Genomic DNA, 22,273 nt, shown 5'->3' on the forward strand with positions numbered 1-22,273 from the left:
ATCTCCCCTTATGCTACAACATTTCAAGGGTGGTGTTTCACGTTATTTTCGACCGTTTAAACATGTATTTTATTAATAGGCCGTCATTGTAAATGAGAATTTGTTCTAAACTGACTTGCCTAATTAAATAAAGGTTAAATAAATGAAAAATGTTTTACATCGTATTCTCCTATTGGAAAAGTATGATGTAATGCATTGAACCACCGGTAGGTAGACGTGTGTTAGACCTGAACGCAACCGTGACCGGACTGAATGCTGATTGGATCTCACTAATGCGGTCAACGCGACCTCGATTGCCGTCCAAACGTAAACAAGCCAGGTGGCAAAGTAAAAATCGTAATCATTGCCACATTCATTATCCGGATGGTTTATGGTAACGTGCAGGTATTTGTATATGAGTTTCAGGTAGATTAATTATTCTAGACCAATTTAATTGTCAACCGCACCACTTCTGATTGAACATTGTGCGCTTGCGCGACGATGAGAAGCGAGAAGGATCCCGTTGGCAGTATCCTCCCACGCGCTGAAAAGAACGTCTTTACCAGAGACGGAAGAGAAATCGAGACATTTCATAGGTTCCTTTTTTCTGGTTCATATACAGTCAATTACCTAAGTAGACCAGACCCAGCTGCTATTGCATTGGTGCCTATAGGAGAGCCACCCCTTAAGTAGACCGGAACTGTGGCAATTTTTCTCAATTGTAAACGGCCTTTATGGGATATCTTCATTTATCCACCATCTTTGGTCTTTACATTGAGGCGCATGCGTTCCCCGATTTATGTCAAGGCACAAAAGTGGCGCTTTATCGTTTCAAGCTCTACTGGGGTAAGAATTTCAGATACTTTTTATTCAAATGTTACGGTTAGTTAGTCAAAGTTTCAGCAACTAGCTATATGTCCACGGGCTCCCTTGGGTCTCCTGCTATGCTATAAAGTCGGCATTTGTGACGATTTAGCGGTACATTTGTTACCCCGCTTGAGATTTCCTCCCCCTCTCTGCCGTGGCAGGGTACTAGTTATATTGCCTCCGCTCTCTCGTATTGTTTCGCTCGCTCTCTAATGGCGGACGTGAGGCAGTGCTGCTTACTGACGAAAGGGGGGCACATTTTTGCCCTTGCCTTGTTGAAAATGTTTAGTTACCCCCTCAGGTTTGTATCAGTGTTATAAAAAGGTCCATAAAGAGAGTACATATGTTTTTAGGTCTGTCAACTATTATATTGACACAAACAGGGCAGTTTCTAGATATGTAACAGTATAGCGCCCCCTTTCGGGTGGCAACTGAACGTGTATTTTCTGTGATTGCCCCGGATAGTCTCTGGGGCAACTTTCCAATTAAACCTTTACGTTACACAGGTATCACAAAAACAATACATTTGTTTTGGTTTTCAGACTGTGTTGTGAAAACAAGTCATGTCCACTGAATAGTAAGTAATATGTGTTAGCGTCTGAGCACGGTGGGTTTTTTCTTCTTCTAGCTAGCTATGTAACGTTAGCCTATCATCACATTGACATTTGAAGCAGGGTTGAGTGGTACTGTAGAAACGTGAATAATACTTTGCTTATGCGACTAAACATCACATGGATCGCGAATAACTTGTGATATTTTTTCTGTAATAATAATGGCGCAGTCTATTTGGCTCGACACCAAGTTCGGCGCTAATCCATTCCGTGGAAGGCCGGGGCAGCAGGGGTGGGAACGGAACTGAACCACGTTTTGTGGTCCTCAAGTTAGCCCACAGACCCCATCTCCCCCGCTCCTCTGTTCGTCAGAGCAGCTTATCGGGTATCAATTCATTATTTGTCATCGGTCTATTGTCCACCTAAAGTTTTGGAACATTTGCTCTAAGTTATCTGAATAAAAATGATAGCATGGCGGGTTGACATCGTTATCCGGTTGTCATGAGTGGAGCCGGAGGAGCTGTGGTCCTCGCGATTGAACAGAGGTTTTACTCGGCTTGTGTAGTCAAGGGCACGGCCTGATGGGGAGAGAGGGAGAGCTTTGGGCCAAATGTGGTAGGCTTTTTCATGTACTGAGTCACATCATTAGGGAGCATCAGCTATTAGTAGCCCCAAACATGGGTCTTGATGGCAATAAATTATATAAATGATTTGAGTTGCATTCGCAGTCTAGCAGCAGGAATAGAATAGTTTGTAATATGGCATATTCAGGTGTCTGGTAGCTGCTTCACTGTGCATCATGCATCAGTCATTAACAGTGGCTTGAGCTTATATAATATGACAAAATGATAAGAGTACCAGGGACCACCCGGGGTATGAAGATGGCATGGGCATGTGCTTGTCGTAATTACATCATACCTAAGTCACTCCCCATGATTTAATGGAAATTTTGCCGTTTTAGCTGTATGCTGTATGCTGTGTTGCCAGTTTGCAGATAATGTATGACACTGTGGCCTGTAAACAGTCTGTCTAATGCAGTGCTTCAGTGTTCAGTTCGAATCCCGAATGTCTCTAACCACACCTCTATTATGAGGGTAGAGGCATCATCTGATAAGTCTTGTTGGCAGAACGTTGCCTGTCCAAGCTCTTTGCAGGAAGTAGACACATGAATGAAGACCACATTCACAGTGCTGCACTGCAGTCTGGAGTCTATTTGCTCCTTGCTGTATCAGTATCAGTGACTTGGTTCTAGCACATATCAACATATGGGTTATTTTGCTATTTATTTTTGCCATTTTGATATGAATAATGCATGTTGTTACTTTTAATGTATAGAACCCACAACAACCATATGGATACTATTTAACACCTGTCCACCCCCCTTCAACCACTATTGCAAAAGTATTGAGCATAGCTGGCAGATTGGATTTTTAAGGATGTGGAGTAGAACCCCCACTGTCCTATATGGCGTTTGTAGAAGCCGTTTTTCAAAACATGAATAAACCAATTAGGGATCTTGAACACCACCCCACTTTATTTCCCTGTTGCATTTTCTGTCACATAAGTGTGAGAAGAAGAATTACAGCAGAGAGATTGGTCAGAACTTCTGATTTCATCAAGCACGCAAACAAACACATCTTGGAATTGAATTTATCAAATGGAAAGGTAACAACTTATTACAGCTCTTATTTCCTGAGTGGAATTAAATGGGATTTTTGTCAACGTGTCACATTAGATTCAGCTAGGCTACTTGATTTAGCCCCCAATTGGTAACTTTTTAAAAGGACCTGGTCCATATTATCAGGTATGCTATTAGCAATAAGCATGATAACCTGTAACCCAACTGAATCAGCATAATGGCTATAAATAAATAGGCTGAAGCATGGGATTGCCTATCTGCATTTACCCTGTTGGGCTAATCATTAGTAGAGTCCTGCATTGGGTCAGATACCCAAGGGTGAGCCACAAAAAATCAGCTGGCGGGTGGAATTAAAACATTCTTTCAACCCTTGGGTTGGTTAGCAGTTTAGAATAATGACATTTTAAATCAAGATAATACACTTGGTGATGCGAATTCTATTCTGTGCGAGGCAGATTAATCTGCGGATTAATTGTCGGAGTAAAGGACCTTGTGCATTTCAGGTCAAATAACAACCCAATGTTTATATCCCTGGACAAATTAGCTAGCAACAGCAATCTAGCTAGCTAAATTGCCATAAATGTTTAATGCTTTTTGACCTGTCCCCAAATTAATATAATTGGTTCAGAGTTTGTTTTGATATTTCAACCTGCGTGTCCTGATTGCTTCTGCTGTGGGTGAACAAAATCAACTTGCACGTGATGGCGCACACGCGCGTACGGTTTGGTCAGCAGGCTACCAGCCATGCACGCATTGAGATGTGGAGCCGGGAACTGTCCCCTATTTGTGTGGTGCTAAAACATTTATAATTTGTCCATTCGCAGAGCTTATGTTCCCTCTCCCCACATGGGAATACGACACATTGCCAAGTTCACTTTCCCTGGATTGCCTAGCTCACACAAAAATGGCTAACATAGGCCTAACCTGGAGAAATAAAAATAAAGGTTATGAATAGGTAATAGACTGCAACACCATCGTTGAAACATGCTGCGTGAGTAAAATCCTCCGTTTGGAAGGACATTAACAGGGTAGATAAATACACACCCTGCACAAAGTTTTTGATAATTCAGTTAATTATCAGTTGTTTATTACATTAGTTCAGGCTTTCGTTCATTAGACCAAACGCAGGCCATATAAAGTGTAAACCGCTACTGCTGGTAAAAGTTTGAGTGGCCTACTAAATAAATGTAGCCTATTTTTGAAGCCTATATTTGATTCTCGTAATCTCGAGAGGAATATTTATCTCGCATAGAACACACAAGCCGACTAGGCAAATAGATCAACTATCCTACTATGGGGTTGTATGATTTTTCGATTCATTACTCATTTTGTTTGCAGAGGAAAAGTAAATGTAGACTGTTCCAGCATCTTCAAAGTGCGCCACGGTATAAATATTTTATCATATTCTATATTTTCTTTGGGGTGGCGCAGTACCACAGCTAAATGACTGCAGCGAAAACACGGATGTTTACTAAACTCAAAAAAGAAAGGTCCCTTTTTCAGGACCCCGTCTTTCAAAGATAATTTGTAAAAATCCAAATAGCTTCACAGATCTTCATTATAAAGGGTTTAAACACTGTTTCCCATGCTTGTTCAATGAACCATAAACAATTAATAAACATGTACCTGTGGAATGGTCGTTAAGACACTAACAGCTTACAGAAGGTAGGAAATTAAGGTCACAGTTATGAAAACTTAGAACACTAAAGAAGCCTTTCTACTGACTCTGAAAAACACCAAAAGAAAGAAGCACAGGGTTTCCTGCTCAGCTGCGTGAACGTGCCTCAGGCATGCTGCAAGGAGGCATGAGAACTGCAGACGTGGCCAGGGCAATAAATTGTAATGTCCGTACTGTGAGACGCCTAAGACAGAGCTACAGGGAGACAGGATGGACAGCTGATCGTCCTCGCAGTGGCAGACAGGATCGGCACATCCGAGTATCACACCTGCGGGACAGGTACAGGATGGCAACAACAACTGCCCGAGTTACACCAGGAACGACTGTCCGCAATAGGCTGAGAGAGGCTGGACTGAGGGCTTGTAAGCCTGTTGTAAGGCAGGTCCTCACCAGACATCACCGGCAACAACGTCACCTATGGGCACAAACCCACCGTTGCTGGACCAGACAGGACTGGCAAAAAGTGCTCTTCACTGACGAGTCAAGGTTTTGTCTCACCAGGGGTGGGACAGGGATTCACGTTTATTGTCAAAGGAATGAGCGTTACACCGAGGCCTGGACTCTGGAACGGGATCGATTTGGAGGCTGAGGGTCCGTCATGGTCTTGGGCAGTGTGTCACAGCATCATCGGACTAAGCTTGTTGTCATTGAAGGCAATCTCTACGCTGTGCGTTACAGGGAAGACATCCTCCTCCCTCATGTGGTACCCTTCCTGCAGGCTCATCATGACATGACCCTCCAGCATGACAATGCCACCAGCCATACTGCTCGTTCTGTCCGTGATTTCCTGCAAGACAGGAATGTCAGTGGCCAGCGAAGAGCCCGAATCACAATCCCATTGAGCACGTCTGGGACCTGTTGGATCGGAGGGTGAGGGCTGGGGCCATTCCCCCCAGAAATGTCTGGGAACTTGCAGGTGTCTTGGTGGAAGAGTGGGGTAACATCTCACAGCAAGAATTGGCAAATCTGGTGCAGTCCATGAAGAGGAAATGCTCTGCAGTACTTAATGCAGCTGGTGGCCACACCAGATACTGACTGTTACTTTTTATTTTGATCCCCCCTTTGTTCAGGGACAAATTATTCAATTTCTGTTAGTCACTTCTCTGTGGAACTTGTTCAGTTTATGTCTCAGTTGTTGAATCTTGTTATGTTCATACAAATATTTATACATGTTAAGTTTGCTGAAAATAAATGCTGTTGACAGTGAGAGGACATTTTGTTTTTTTGCCGAGTTTATGTTGTCATAACAGAATGGCCATTCAGTTGTGTTCAGCTTTGGTCTTTGGGGGTGTCAATCGCAATCATAAAAGGCTGTATAACATTGACCATTCATGGCTTGACTTTTGACTTTTTTAGCCACTTGTTCCTCGGGTAAGTAGGACTGATGTTTTTACTTGTCCGAAAGCTCAAGTCACTTCTCCAACAAAAAAAATGGTCCGTAACACCATGGGCCAAAAATTTGACTGAAAATTGTGTGTCTGATGCAAGGAACCACTTCAGAAATAACCTTCATTATTATCACTGTTATTGACACAATGAAAGGCTACTGGTCTCTGATCCAATGTATTATTTCTCCTGCCGTTATGGCCTTGAGCAAGGTACTTAACCCCCCACAAAGTAAAATATTACACTGATAGGCTACTGGACAAAACACATGTGGTCCGTCAACCCTCCATCTGGAGAGCTACTGGGTGTGCAGGCTTTTGATCCATCCTTGCTCAAACACATCAGAGTCAGCTTATCAAGGTCCTGTTGAGCAGCTGATTTTTTTACAATGTGGTGTGTTCGAGCAGGGCTGGAGCAAAAGCCTGCAAACACAGTAGCTCTCCTGGACTCTCTAGGAGTGTTGACCACCCTGCAACATTACAATTACAACCAAATACTTTTAATGTTTTTATTAAATAATTCCCTCATTCAATGAACCAGGGATCAAATGAATAAGGTGGGCAAGGTAGCTAATTAAGATGTTTATCTATTTGTAAAGTGAAAATATTCCATGTTCAGGGGAGATCTTGACAGCATAGGAGTTACTTGTCAATCAGGCTATTCAAATAATAATAATAATAATAATTAATAATAATAAATAATAATACACTGCTCAAAAAAATAAAGGGAACACTTAAACCACACAATGTAACTCCAAGTCAATCACACTTCTGTGAAATCAAACTGTCCACTTAGGAAGCAACACTGATTGACAATACATTTCACATGCTGTTGTGCAAATGGAATAGACAACAGGTGGAAATTATAGGCATTTAGCAAGACACCCTAAATAAAGGAGTGGTTCTGCAGGTGGGACCACAGACCACTTCTCAGTTCCTATGTGTCCTGGCTGATGTTTTGGTCACTTTTAAATGCTGGCGGTGCTTTCACTCTAGTGGTAGCATGAGACGGAGTCTACAACCCACACAAGTGGCTCAGGTAGTGCAGCTCATCCAGGATGGCACATCAATGCGAGCTGTGGCAAGAAGGTTTGCTGTGTCTGTCAGCATAGTGTCCAGAGCATGGAGGCGCTACCAGGAGACAGGCCAGTACATCAGGAGACGTGGAGGAGGCCGTAGGAGGGCAACAACCCAGCAGCAGGACCGCTACCTCCGCCTTTGTGCAAGGAGGAGAAGGAGGAGCACTGCCAGAGCCCTGCAAAATGACCTCCAGCAGGCCACAAATGTGCATGTGCCTGCTCAAACGGTCAGAAACAGACTCCATGAGGGTGGTATGAGGGCCCGACGTCCACAGGTGGGGTTGTGCTTACAGCCCAACACCGTGCAGGACGTTTGGCATTTGCCAGAGAAAATTTGCCACTGGCGCCCTGTGCTCTTCACAGATGAAAGCAGGTTCACACTGAGCACATGTGACAGACGTGACAGTCTGGAGACGCCGTGGAGAACGTTCTGCTGCCTGCAACATCCTCCAGCATGACCGATTTGGCGGTGGGTCAGTCATGGTGCGGGGTGGCATTTCTTTGGGGGGCTGCACAGACCTCCATGTGCTTGCCAGAGGTAGCCTGACTGCCATTAGGTACCGAGATGGGATCCTCAAACCCCTTGTGAGACCATATGCTGGTGTGGTTGGCCCTGGGTTCCTCCTAATGCAAGACAATGCTAGACCTCATGTGGCTGGAGTGTGTCAGCAGTTCCTGCAAGAGGAAGGCATTGATGCTATGGACTGGCCCGCCCGTTCCCCAGACCTAAATCCAATTGAGCACATCTGGGACATCATGTCTCGCTCCATCCACCAATGCCACGTTGCACCACAGACTGTCCAGGAGTTGGCGGATGCTTTAGTCCAGGTCTGGGAGGAGATCCCTCAGGAGACCATCCGCCACCTCATCAGGAGCATGCCCAGGCGTTGTAGGGAGGTCATACAGGCACGTGGAGGCCACACACACTACTGAGCCTCATTTTTACTTGTTTTAAGGACATTACATCAAAGTTGAATCAGCCTGTAGTGTGGTTTTCCACTTTAATTTTGAGTGTGACTCCAAATCCAGACCTCCATGGGTTGATAAATTTGATTTCCATTAATCATTTTTGTGTGATTTTGTTGTCAGCACATTCAACTATGTAAAGAAAAAAGTATTTAATAAGAATATTTCATTCATTCAGATCTAGGATGTGTTATTTTAGTGTTCCCTTTATTTTTTTGAGCAGTGTATTTTTTTTAAACTTTGTCAGAAATACATGGCCAGTATTGAAGAGAGGAGAATCCTAGCCAATTTTGAGCACTTGCCAGACTGTTTTACAACCGGACTAGTTTCCAGTATTGGTTTCATCAACTGCATGTTGTCCATTTGCACATACAGGAGTGCGGTAGAAAGATATTTTAGGACATCAGACTAGAGGTCGACCGATTATCATTTTTCCCCGCCGATACCGATTATTGGTGGACAAAAAAAGCCGATACGATTAATCAGCCGACGTTTTTAAAAATGTATTTGTAATAATGACAATTACAACAATACGGAATGAACACTTATTTTAACTTAATATAATACATCAATAAAATCAATTTCACCTCAAATAAATAATGAAACATGTTCAATTTGGTTTAAATAATGCAAAAACAAAGTGTTGGAGAAGAAAGTAAAAGTGCAATATGTGCCATGTAAGAAAGCTAACGTTTCAGAACATGAGAACATATGAAAGCTGGTGGTTCCTTTTAACATGAGTCTTCAATATTTCCAGGTAAGAAGTTTTAGGTTGTAGTTATTATAGGACTATTTCTCTCTATACCATTTGTATTTCATATACCTTTGACTATTGGATGTTCTTATAGGCACTTTAGTATTGCCAGTGTAACAGTATAGCTTCCGTACCTCTCCTCGCTCCTACCTGGGCTCAAATCAGGAACACAACGGCAACAGCCAACCTCGAAGCAGCTTTACCCAGGCAGAGCAAGGGGAACAACTACTCCAAGTCTCAGAGAGAGTGACGTTTGAAACGCTATTAGCGTGCACCTCGCTAACTAGCTAGCCATTTCACATCACATCGTTACACCAGCCTAATCTCGGGAGTGGATAGGCTAAACAGCAGAGCTGCTGGCAAAATGCATGAAAGTGCCGTTTGAATGAATGCTTATGAGCCTACTGGTTCCTACCATCGCTCAGTCAGACTGCTCTATCAAATCATAGACTTAATTATAACATAATAACACACAGAAATGTGAGCCGTAGGTCATTAATATGGTTGAATCTGGAAACTCATCTCGAAAAACAAGACGTTTATTATTTCGGTGAAATACGGAACCGTTCCGGTGGCATCCATCAGTCTAAATATTCCTGTTACATTGCACAACCTTCAATGTTATGTCATAATTACATAAAATTCTGGTAAATTAGTTTGCAATGATCCAGGCTGCCCAAACTGTTGCATATACCCTGACTCTGCGTGCAATGAACGCAAGAGAAGTGACACAATTTCACCTGGTTAATATTGCCTGCTAACCTGGATTTCTTTTAGCTAAATATGCAGGTTTAAAAATATATACTTCTGTGTATTGATTTTAAGAACGGCATTGGTGTTTATGGTTAGGTACACGTTGGAGCAACGACAGTCCTTTTTCGCACTGCATCGATTATATGCAACGCAGGACACGCTAGATAAACTAGTAATATCATCAACCATGTGTAGTTATAACTAGTGATTATGATTGATTGATTGTTTTTTATAAGTTAAGTCTAATGCTAGCTAGCAACATACCTTGGCTTCTTACTGCATTCGCGTAACAGGCGGGCTCCTCGTGAGGCAGGTGGTTAGAGCGTTGGACTAGTTAACCGTAAGGTTGCAAGATTGAATCCCTGAGCTGACAAGGTAAAACTCTGTCGTTCTGCCCCTGAACAAGGCAGTTAACCCACCATTCCTAGGCCGTCACTGAAAATAAGAATGTGTTCTTAACTGACTTGCCTAGTTAAATAAAGATTAAATAAAGAAAAATCGGCAAAATCGGCGTCCAAAATTACTGATTTCCGATTGTTATGAAAACTTGAAATCGGCCCTAATTAATCGGCCATTCCGATTTAATTGGTCGACCTCTACATCAGACATGACAATGACCTTAAAGCCTGTTAATAGCTAAATAGTTAACAAGATAACCAGCCAAACTACACTATGTTTTGAATTTGCTGTCTAGTTAGTCGGTTGTATATCATTGTTTTTCCTGCTGCGCAATGTCTCTCTTTCTCTCGCAATTCAATTCAAGGGCTTTATTGGCATGGGAAACATATGTTAACATTGCCAAAGCAAGTGAAGTAGATAATAAACAAAAGTGAAATAAACAGTAAAAATTAACAGTAAACATTACACTCACAGACGTTCCAAAAGAATAAAGACATTTCAAATATCATATTATGTCTATATACAATGTTGTAACGATGTTCAAGGGGAAAATTATTATGGGTTGTATTTACAATGTTGTAATTTACAACATTTTACTGCAATTTACTGGTTGCTGTTTTCTTGTGGCAACAGGTCACACATATTGCTGCTGTGATGGCATACTGGTATTTTACCCAGTAAATATGGGAGTTTATCAAAATTTGTTTTGTTTTCAAATTCAAATTGTGTAATCTGAGGGAAATATGTGTCTCTAATATGGTCATGCATTTGGCAGGAGGTTAGGAAGTGCAGCTCAGTTTCCACCTCATTTTATGGGCAGTGTGCACATAGCCTGTCTTCTCTTGAGAGCCAGGTCTGCCTACGGCGGCCTTTCTCAATAGCAAGGCTATGCTCACCGAGTCTGTACATAGTCAAAGTTTTCCTTAAGTTTGGGTCAGTCACAATGGTCAGGTATTCTGCCACTGTGTACTCTGTTTAGGGGCCAAATAGCATTCTAGTTTGCTCTGTTTTTTTTGTTAATTCTTTCCAATGTGTCAAGTAATTCTCATTTTGTTTTCTCATGATTTGGTTGGGTCTAATTGTGTTGCTGTCCTGGGGCTCTGTGGGGTCTGTTTATGTTTGTGAACAGAGCCCCAGGACCAGCTTGCTTAGGGGACTCTTCTCCATGTTCATCTCTCTGCAGTGGATGGCTTTGTTATGGAATATTTGGAAATCGCTTCCTTTTAGGTGGTTGTAGAATTTAACGTCTCTTTTCTGGATTTTGATAAGTAGCGGGTATTGGCCTAATTTTGCTCTGCATGCATTATTTGGTGTTTGTTGTACACTGAGGATATATTTGCAGAATTCTGCATGCAGTCTCAATTTGGTGTTTGTCCCATTTCGTGAATTCTTGGTTGGTGAGCAGACCCCAGACCTCACAATCATAAAGGGCAATGGGTTCTATAACTGATTCAATAATTTTTAGCCAGATCCTAATTGGTATGTCAAATTTTATGTTCCTTTTGATGGCATAGAAGGCCCTTCTTCCCTTGTCTCTCAGCTCGTTCATAGCTTTGTGGAAGTTACTTGTGGCGCTGATGTTTAGGCTGAGGTATGTTTTTTTTTGTGGGCAATGGTGTCTAGATGGAATTTGTATTTATGGTCCTGGCAACTGGACCAAAAATATTTGACCACAAATACTCTCCTCTGGTAACTGCCCGCTGGCACACACCAAGTGTGTGTGATGCACACACCGCGACTCTTCTAAGATTTTCAGGACTTTTCTAAGATTTTCATTGACCAAAAATTTGCTCAAACTGGGCAAATAACTCGCTAGTAATTATTATCAACAAATGTGCCAACGTGGCTCACTTTGATCTCAAACACATCTCGCGACTGCATGATTGAAAGACTGTAGGCCTATAATAATTATACTCCGATGTGCTCTGCAGATATTGAGAGAACATTGAACAAAACATTGCATCAATTCTGATCCAATTATGATCGGAGTAGCCTATTTGTTTGATATTGTGATTTTTTTTTGCATTAATTTTTTTCTTGTTCATTCAGACAACTTAAGTCTGGTGTCCAACATTTGTTTTTACTTGCCCCAGGCAAGCGGCAAGCGTTAATATTAGAGGTAGACCGATTATGATTTTTCAACACCTATACCGATTATTGGAGGACCAAAAAAAGCCAATACTCAAATAAATAATGAAACATGTTCAATTTGCTTTAAATAATGCAAAACACACAGAAACACGAGCCTAGGTCATTAATATGGTTGAATCCGGAAACTATCATTTCGAAAAGAAAACGTTTATTATTTCAGTGAAATACTGAACCGTTAGGTATTTTATCTAACGGGTGGCATCCCTCAGTCTAAATATTGCTGTTACATTGAAGGTTATACAATGTTATGTCATAATTACGTAAAATTCTGGCAAATTAGTTTGCAACGAGCCAGGCTGCGCAAACTGTTGCATATACCCTGACTCTGCGTGCAATGAACGCAAGAGAAGTGACACAATTTCACCTGGTTAATATTGCCTGCTAACCTGTATTTCTTTTTGCTAAATATGCAGGTTTAAAAATATATACTTCTGTGTATTGATTTTAAGAAAGGCATTGGTGTTAATGGTTAGGTACAGTCAACAATGGTGCTTTTTTCGCAAATGCGCTGTTGTTAAATCACCCCCCTGCGTTGCATCGATTATATGCAACGCAGGACACGCTAGTAATATAATCAACCATGTGTAGTTAACTAGGGATTATGATTGATTGATTGATTGTTTTTTATAAGATAAGTTTAATGCTAGCCAGCAACTTACCTTGGCTTCTTACTGCATTCGCATAACAGGCAGGCTCCTCGTGGAGTGCAATGAGAGGCAGGTGGTTAGAGCGTTGGACTAGGTTGCAAGATTGAATCCCGGAGCTGACAAGGTAAAAATCTGTCGTTCTTTCCCTGAACAAGGCAGTTAACCCACTGTTCCTAGGCCGGCTTTGTAAATAAGAATGTGTTCTCAACTGACTTGCCTAGTTAAATAAAGGTGTAAAAAAATAAATACAAAATTGGCCAAATCGGTGTCCAAAAATACCGATTTCCGATTGTTATGAAAACTTGAAATCGGCCCTAATTAATCGGTCGACCTCTAGTTAATATCGAGCCCTGCCGTTGCAACTACAATCAGTTGCAGTCTACAATCATAATTTATTTAGTGGACTGGATTATGCACTGCGTATACAAAACATTAAGAAAGCATGCTTTTTCCATGACATAGACTGACCAGAGGAATCCAGGTGAACGCTATGATTCCTTATTGATGTCACTTGTTAAATCCACTTCAATCAGTGTAGATGAAGGGGAGGAGACGAGTTAAAGAATGATTTTTAAGCCATGAGACAATTGAGAGATGGATTATGTCTTGCCCATTCACCCTCTGAATGGCACAGATACAAAACATGTAAGTGTCTTTGAAGGGTGGCCAGGCACACCGTTTTTTTTTAATGTTTTTTTTCCCCCCCTTTTCCTCCCCAATTTCGTGGTATCCAATTGTTTTTAATAGCTACTATCTTGTCTCATCGCTACAACTCCCGTACGGGCTCGGGAGAGACGAAGGTTGAAAGTCATGCGTCCTCCGATACACAACCCAACCAAGCCGCACTGCTTCTTAACAGAGCGCCATCCAACACGAAAGCCAGCCGCACCAATGTGTCGGAGGAAACACCGTGCCACTGCGCCCGACCCGCCACAGGAGTCGCTGGTGCGCGATGAGACAAGGATTTCCCTTCCGGCCAAACCCTCCCTAACCTGGACGACGCTAGGCCAATTGTGCGTCGCCCCACGGACCTCCCGGTCGCGGCCGGTTACGACAGAACCTGGGCGCGAACCCAGGGTATTAAGCGCCCTTAATAACTGTGCCACCCGGGAGGCCCCCAGGCACATCGGTTTTTGTCAAGAACTGCAACAATTTCCCATGTGTATCAAGACTGGTCCACCACCCAAAGGACTTCCAGCCAACTTGAAACAACTGTGGGAAGCATTGGAGTCAACATGAGCTAGGATCCCAATGGAACGTTTGACACCCTGTGGAGTCCATTTTTTTATAGGTGGAATGAAAAACCAACCTTTTTTTAAAGGCCCCCTTCAGAGGAAGTTGCAGCCACTATTTCGACCTAATTCCTTTCCTAGTGCAGAAATGCTAATTTAGTTCCACCCTCGGAACACGGACAGACATATGGCTCCTTATAAATATTGATTAATCGGGCGTACACATCTCCACCTTGCAACATGTGCACAGCCCATGCGGTCTCTGACACAGCCCGCACTCCGTGATTTGTAAACAAACCCAACAGCCAGGCTCAGGGAAGCTTAGCTATGGAGCACAGCACTGTTAAACTGTAAATGGTAACGTTAGCTACGACATGGTGAATGACAATCCACTCTCCTCCTCCCTCGTCTGCAACGGAATTTAATGATCAAGGATGAATACAGAGTTTAGCAGTAATACTGGAGTTTTACCAGCAAAGCTAGAGGTTAGCTAACCTAGCTACTCCCTGGACTAAAAAAGCTAGCTAACTACCGGTAACTGTTAGCAACTGTGGATAATTGGTTACAAAGCAGCAGCGCCCCTTGCATTAAGGCGTTCGAAAAATATATATATAGTTTATTAGGTACACCCATCTAGTACCTGGTTGGAACCCCCTGAATTCTTTGGACATGGATTCTATAAGGTGTTGGAAATGTTCCACAGGGATGTTGGTCCATGCTGATGCGATGGCATGACAAAGTTGCGATGGCAGCATGCTGAGAACAGCCCGTTCCATCTCATCCCAAAGATGCTCTATTGGGTTTGGTCAGCAACAATGTGCAGATACGCTATGGCGTTCATTCATTGCTTAATTGGTACCCACACCAGTACACCACCACCAGCCTTTACCGTTGACAACAGGCAGGATGGGTCCATGGACTCATGCTGCTTACGCCAAATCCTGACTCTGCTGTCAGCATGATGCAACAGGAACCGGGATTCGTCGGCTCCGGCAATGTTTTTCCACTCGTCTATTGTCCAGTGTTGGTGAAGCCGCTTCTCCTTGTTTTTAGCTGATAGGAGTGGAACCCGGTATGGTCGTCTGCTGCAATAGCCCATACTTGACAAGGATCGACGAGTTGTGTGTTCCGTGATGCCGTTCTGCGCACCACTGTTATACTGTGCCATTATTTGGTATGTTTGTGGCCCGCCTGTTAGCTTGCATGATTTTAGTTGGTTATGTAAACATTATTAGAACAGGCATTGAATGATAAACAGAACAAAACATGGTACCATTCAGTGATATTTTTCAAAATCAATTTAATCCACATCCTCACTTGGTCAGTATTACAATATTGCTGCTTGCTCAGCCCCTGTCCTAGGTCTGCATCACACAGCCCGGGAGGACTCAGTCCTGTAAGACACATGATACACATATAGTCTGGTCCATACATTACCCGCTGTGCACATAAACACCTGGGTCAAGCCACCCATGATTGTCCAGTCTTGTTGTTGTCCTGACTCTACTTTACTTGACCTTGGTGGTGTATGGATTTTAGCAGGGTTGGGCAATCATGCACAATGACCTGATTTGCATTTTTTGGGAGAGAGAATCCTCTCTTCTGGGCGTGTGTGAGCTATGATGTTATTTTCAGTGGCAGGCCTGCACTCTGGACAAACTTCAGTGAGGCTGTTGACTCCTGAAACACAGACACAAAGGTGGAGTTAGTGAAAAGTCACAGTCTGTCAGTCATGGATCAATGTATAACCTAAGTTCTATGAGCTTGACAATGACATACTCAAGCATTCTCTGTGGAGAGGAAGGTGTCTGGCCATTTTAACTTTATTTAACTAGGCAAGTCAGTTAAGAACAAATTGTTATTTACAATGACGGCCTAAGAACAGTGGGTTAACTGCTTTGTTCAGGGCAGAACAACAGACTTTTACCATGTCAGCTCAGGGATTCGATTTAGCCACCTTTCGGTTACTGGCCCAACACTCTAACCACTAGGCTACTTGCCGCCCCATGGTTTCACTTCTGTGGCCATGCATAGCAGAGGGGGGTTGGGGATGGGTAGCCTAAGATAAAATGGCACATAGGCAGCAACAATATTAGTTCTTACATTTTGGTGGCTGTTGGAATGTTATTATTCTAAACACAGAAGTGCAACATTGCGGGATTAACTAATTTCACCAGTTATATACACTAGAGGTTGACCGATTATGATTTTTCAACGCCGATACCGATTATTGGAGGACCAGAAAAGCCGATACCGATTTAAAAAAAGTATATATATATATTTTTAAAAAGTTGTATTTGTAATAATGACAATTACAACAATACTGAATTAACACTTATTTTAACTTAATATAATACATCAATAAAATCAATTTAGCCTCAAGTAGATAATGAAACATGTTCAATTTGGTTTAAATAATGAAAAAACAAAGTGTTGGAGAAGAAAGTAAAAGTGCAATATGTGCCATGTAAGAAAGCTAACGTTTCAGAACATGAGAACATATGAAAGCTGGTGGTTCCTTTTAACGTGAGTCTTCAATATTCCAGGTAAGAAGTTTTAGGTTGTAGTTATTATAGGACTATTTCCCTCTATACCATTTGTATTTCATTAACCTTTGACTATTGGATGTTCTTATAGGCACTTTAATATTGCCAGTGTGACAGTATAGCTTCCGTCCCTCTCCTCGCTCCTCCCTGGGCTCGAACCAGCAACACAACGACAACAGCCACCACATCGAAGCAGCATTACCCATGCAGAGCAAGGGAAACAACCACCCCAAGGCTCAGAGCGAGTGAAGTTTGAAACACTATTAGCGCTCGCTAACTAGCCAGCCATTTCACTTCGGTCACACCAGCCTCATCTCGGGAGTCGATAAACAGCGCAATGCTTGACGCACAACGAAGAGCTGCTGGCAAGACGCACGAAAGCTCTGTTTGAATGAATGTTTACGCGCCTGCTTCTGCCTACCACCGCTCAGTCAGATACTTAGATACTTGTATGCTTGTATGCTCAGTCAGATTATATGCAACACAGGACACGCTAGATAATATCTAGTAATATCATCAACCATGTGTAGTTAACTAGTGAATATGATTGATTGTTTTTTATAAGATAAGTTTAATGCTAGCTAGCAACTTACCTTGGCTTACTGCATTTGCGTAACAGGCAGTCTCCTTGTGGAGTGCAACGAGAGAGAGGCAGGTCGTTATTGCGTTGGACTAGTTAACTGTAAGGTTGCAAGATTGTATCCCTCGAGCTGACAAGGTGAAAATCTGTCTTTCTGCCCCTGAATGAGGCAGTTAACCTACCTGTTCTTAACTGACTTGCCTAGTTAAATAAAGATAAAATAAAGGTGTAAAAAAAAAAAAAATGGTGCCCAAAAATACCGATTTCCGATTGTTATGAAAACTTGAAATCGGCCCTAATTAATCGGTCATTCCGATTAATCGGTCGACCTCTAATATACACCCAATCTCTCATATTCGATAGCAAGCTAATTAAAACATAATTATGTTTTGTCCTTACAACTTTACCTGAACTGTAGTTTGTATATTACTTTGCAGTATTTTGTGTCACATTGGCCAGCAAGCACACATTCCCTTTGATAGCTATGTTTATTACTCTGGAGACAACTTTCAGTTTTAGAGAGAGCTTCGTGTTTTGTAACATGAAAACGGTGTAGTCACGTTAGTACTGGTAGAGCAGTGATTTTCTCGGTGCCTTCAGAAAGTATTCACACCCCTTGAGTATTTCCACATTTTGTTGTGTTACAGCCGGAATATAAAATTAGATTTTTTTCCTTCTCACTGGCCTACATACAATACCCCATAATGTCAGTGGAATTATGTTTTTAGAAATGTTTACAAATTAATGAAAAATTAAAAGCTGAAATGTCAGTGCAATATTTTACTTTGTGGGGGGTCAATAAATATTCAACACCTTTGTTTTGGCAAGCCTAAAAAAATTCAGGAGTAAACATTTGCTAAAGTCACGTAATAAGTTGCATGGATTCACTCTGTGCAATAATAATGTTTAACAATTATATATATCTTTTTTTGTGTTTTACCCTCTTCTTCTCCCCAATTTTGAACTCGTCTCATTGCTGCATCTCCCCAACGGGTTTGGGAGGCGAAGGTTGAGTCATATGCCCCCTGAAACATGACCCGCCGAACAGGCGCTTCTTAACACCTGCCTGCTTAACCCGGAAGCCAGCCAATTGTGCTCCACCCTATGGGACTCCCGATCACAGCCAGTTGTGATACAGCCCAGGATCGAACCCGGGTCTGTAGTGACACTTCTAGCACTGCAATGTAGTGCCTTAGACTGCTGCCCCACTCTGGAGGCCCCCTTAACTTGATTTTTTAATGACTGCCTAATTTCTATATCCCACACATACAATTAAGGTCCCTCAGTCGAGCAATGAATTTCAAGCACAGATTCAACCACAAAGACCAGGGAGGTTTTCCAATGCCTCGCAAAGAAGGGAATCTATTGGTAGATGGGGAAAAAACAAACATTGAATATACCTTTGAGCATGGTGAAGTTATTAATTACACTTTGGATGGTGTATCAATACACCCAGTCACTACAAAGATGCAGGCGTCCTTCCTAACTCAGTTGCCGGAGAGGAAGAAAACCGCTCAGGGATTTCACATTGAGGCCAATGGTGATTTTTAAATAGTTACAGAGTTTAATGGCTGTGATAGGAGAAAACCGAGGATGGATCAACAACATTGTAGTTACTCCACAATACTAACCTAATTGACAGAGTGAAAAGAAGGAAGCCTGTACAGAATAAAAATCTATATTTTTAAAGTCACTAAAGTAAAACCGAGAAAAATGTCCTTTATGTCCTGACATACATAGCGTTATGTTTGGAGCAAATCCAACACAACCCATCACAGACTACCACTCTTGATATTTTCAGGCATGGTGGTGGCTGCATCGTGATATGGGTATGCTTGTCATCGGCAAGGACTAGGGAGAATAGAGCTAAGCACAGGCAAAATCCTAGAGGAAAACCTGGTCCCGTCTGCTTTCCACCAGACACTGGGAGACAAATTCACCTTTCAGCAGGACAATAACCGACAACACAAATATGCACACAAATATTACCCGGGTTTTACCTGAGCTCGTTAATGATTATTTTGTGATCAACCAGGTAGCCTAAACAGAGGTTGGCAGTGTTCCTATTTCTTCACATATATACAGCTTGTACCTGGGATACCTGCACTCAACATGTTTATCATGGACTAGGCTTATGGTAGCTTAGTCCTAATAACGTGTGCTGTGTTTGTGTAGGTGCAGGACAGGTGGTAGCAGCCTAAATGATGGATGGGGAATTGGAGCCCAAGCCTGGGGTAGTGGAGGGGAGCACAACCCAAGCCCCAGAAGAGGAACCCATGGACACAGACACCACTCGCTCCTCAGAGAAAACCACACCCCCCACTGGATCCCAGGCTCCCGTCACCACGGTAACAGAGGAACCCTCCAGGGTTCCGGAGAACAATGACAATGATGATGATGTGGTGCTGGTGGAAGAGGCCCCATCTCCCTCAGGGAAACAGCCCCCCACCCCCTCTGCTACTCCCCCTTCCCATGCTGGCACCCCCGCAGACTGCACTGAGCCCCGCCCCTCAGAAACCGAAACCACGGCAACGGTAAACATGACAACCGCCACAGCAGCAGCAGCCCCCTTAAAAAAAAACAGTCCACCTGCCACCTCATCTGCACCATCCACAGAGCCCATCGTCATTGACGATGAGGAGGATCCCGGGCACAGAGGCTCTTCTTTACTGGCCACAGCCGGAGGCCCCTCTTCGTACAGCGGCTGTATCCTGAGCAGCACGGAGCCGGACTCTGAGATAAAGATTGGCAACGTCACAACGCTGGGGCCCTCTGCCGTAGCCACGGCAGCTACAGCAGCCGAGCCAGTGGCAGAGCCTGAGAGGGACATGAATCTGATGATCACCAGTGTGACATCGCTGCAAGGCGGGGTGGGGGTTGGGGGTTCGGGTGTAGCGGAGAAGGGCTTGCAGATTAGCAGCACCTTCAGTCTGAACCCTGAGGCCCGGAGCTCCATCAGCACTACCAGGCTCCCGGCCACTTTCAACCCTGGCAGGGTCAGCAACACCTCCACCACTAGTCAGCCTGTACAGAACGGAGACACAGGAACCCACCAGAGGCCTGGTAGTAAACACAAAGGCATATGGTTTTAACACTATTGTGCTGAACCATTCTATGCTGGCTTACAGCTTCTTTTCACATTGCACCTGTTACGTTGTTTCTTCAGGTCTGCTAAACTTTGTTTGTTTGTGTTTTTTCTCTCCACAGATTCGTGGATATCCCAGTCGGCCTCGTTTCCACGGAACCAGAAACAGACAGGGGTGGACTCTCCGTCGCCAACCGCCTCTCTGCCCAAACCGCCCGGCCCCTCCCCCTCTGGCTCCCAGAACCCCCCTCGCACTGTCAAGGTGACCTGCGCCAATTGTAAGAAGCCTCTGAAGAAAGGCCAGACGGCCTACCAGCGGAAAGGATCCACTCACCTGTTCTGTTCCACCACCTGCCTCTCTGCCTTCTCACACAAACCCACCCCCAAGAAGAGCTGCACCATGTGCAAAAAGTAAGAAGAAGTGTCGCTGTGTGTGTTGATATATCAAATGTTCTACTTTATTTCTAGTGTGTGTATGTTAACGTGTGTCTTCAAGGGACATCACTACAATGAAGGGCACGATAGTGGCACAGGTGGACTCCAGTGAGTCGTTCCAGGAGTTCTGCAGTACAGGCTGTCTGGGAGCCTACGAGAACAAACAGAACCCACCCAAGTCCTCTCTCAAAACCAAGTGCACTGTGTGCGGAAAGCTCACTGAGGTCAGTGCAACACACTACACCAGGGATGGGCAACTTTGATGGGAGTGGGGGCCACAGAAAATCTGCGTACCCCCCCACCACATTGCGAGCAAAACATTTTAGCAGCCCCTCTCTTGACAGAGAGACTTTAGAGTTAATATGATATCTGAGTGAGACTGACTAACAAAATGAATGGGGTCCCCGGGCCGGGAATTTGACCATGATTACTTAGATTAGGGATGGTCAAATTTGATGGGGGCGGGGGTCACAAAAAACCTGAACTCATTATTAGGGGCCGCAGTGGCTCGCAGCAGGGTTTTCGTTGGCCGGTAACAGCTGGCTTTTGGCCGATGTAAAAAATATATATGTATAATTGGCACCAACCAATTGTCTGGGAGAAGAATAAAACATTTAGAAAACATATACTTAATTTTTAGAAATCTGAAATGTTATTATATATATTATAAGGTATGTCTTACCTTGCTTCAAAGTAGCCCAGCCAAAATCAGACCATATCCGAGGAGGCAATTATTTTATATGAACTTTCTTTCATTGTCCTGTAGCTGAAGGCACAATCCTAGTCATATTAGCAACCAATGCTAGTTGTTGCATATTAGATCTCCCCTCTTTAAAATGTTCTAACGGATTGCATGTGCAGTGCCCTTTTGACCCAGTGTGCCAGTGGCCATCGAAGGTGAGCATTTGCCCACTGAGTCGGTTACGGTGCCAAACTGCAGTCAGACATCTGTGGCATTGTGTTGTGTGACAAAACTGTACATTTTAGACTGGCCTTTTATTGTCCCCTGCACAAGGTGCACCTGTGTAATGAGCATTCTGTTTAATCAGCTTCTTGATATGCTACACCTGTCAGCTGGATGGATTATATTGGCAAATGAGAAATGCTCACTAACAGGGATGTAAACAAATTTGTACACCGCATTTAAGAAAAAATAAGCTTTTAAAATGCATGGAACATTTCTGGGATCTTTTATTTCAACTCATGAAACATGGGACCAACACTTCAAATCAAAACACATTTTATTTGTCAATGGCGCCAAATGCAACCTTACAGTTATATGCTTACTTACAAGCCCTAAACCAACAATGCAGTTTAAAAAAAAAAAGTGCTAAGAAAGTATTTACTAAAATAAACTGAAGTAAAAAAATTACTAAATAAAAAACAAGAAAAATAACTAATAATTAAGGAGCAACAATAAAATAACAGTAGTGAGGCTATATACAGGGGGTACCGGTACAGAGTCAATGTGCACAGGTTAGTTGAGGTAATTATGGTACTTTTTAGTGGTAAAGTGACTATGCATGGATAATAAACAGAGAGTAGCA

At 43.0% G+C, this 22,273-nt stretch overlaps 1 protein-coding gene across 2 annotated transcripts in view; it reads left to right on the plus strand.

Annotated features, from left to right (window-relative positions):
- Window positions 1-254: 254 nt before the first annotated feature.
- LOC110520401 (zinc finger MYM-type protein 2) overlaps window positions 255-22,273 on the plus strand; it is a 44,483-nt gene continuing 22,464 nt past the window's right edge. For both annotated transcript variants that reach the window (XM_036974930.2, XM_090230178.1), the window contains exons 1-4: window positions 255-825; window positions 19,382-20,269; window positions 20,414-20,702; window positions 20,788-20,950. In XM_036974930.2, the coding sequence (XP_036830825.2) occupies window positions 19,408-20,269; window positions 20,414-20,702; window positions 20,788-20,950 (1,314 nt within the window). In that variant the 5' untranslated portion in view covers window positions 255-825; window positions 19,382-19,407. The remainder of the gene's footprint in view (window positions 826-19,381; window positions 20,270-20,413; window positions 20,703-20,787; window positions 20,951-22,273) is intronic.

This window comes from Oncorhynchus mykiss, chromosome 3, assembly GCF_057628025.1.
Source record: "Oncorhynchus mykiss isolate SJ-2025 chromosome 3, ASM5762802v1, whole genome shotgun sequence".
NCBI lineage: Eukaryota > Metazoa > Chordata > Actinopteri > Salmoniformes > Salmonidae > Oncorhynchus > Oncorhynchus mykiss.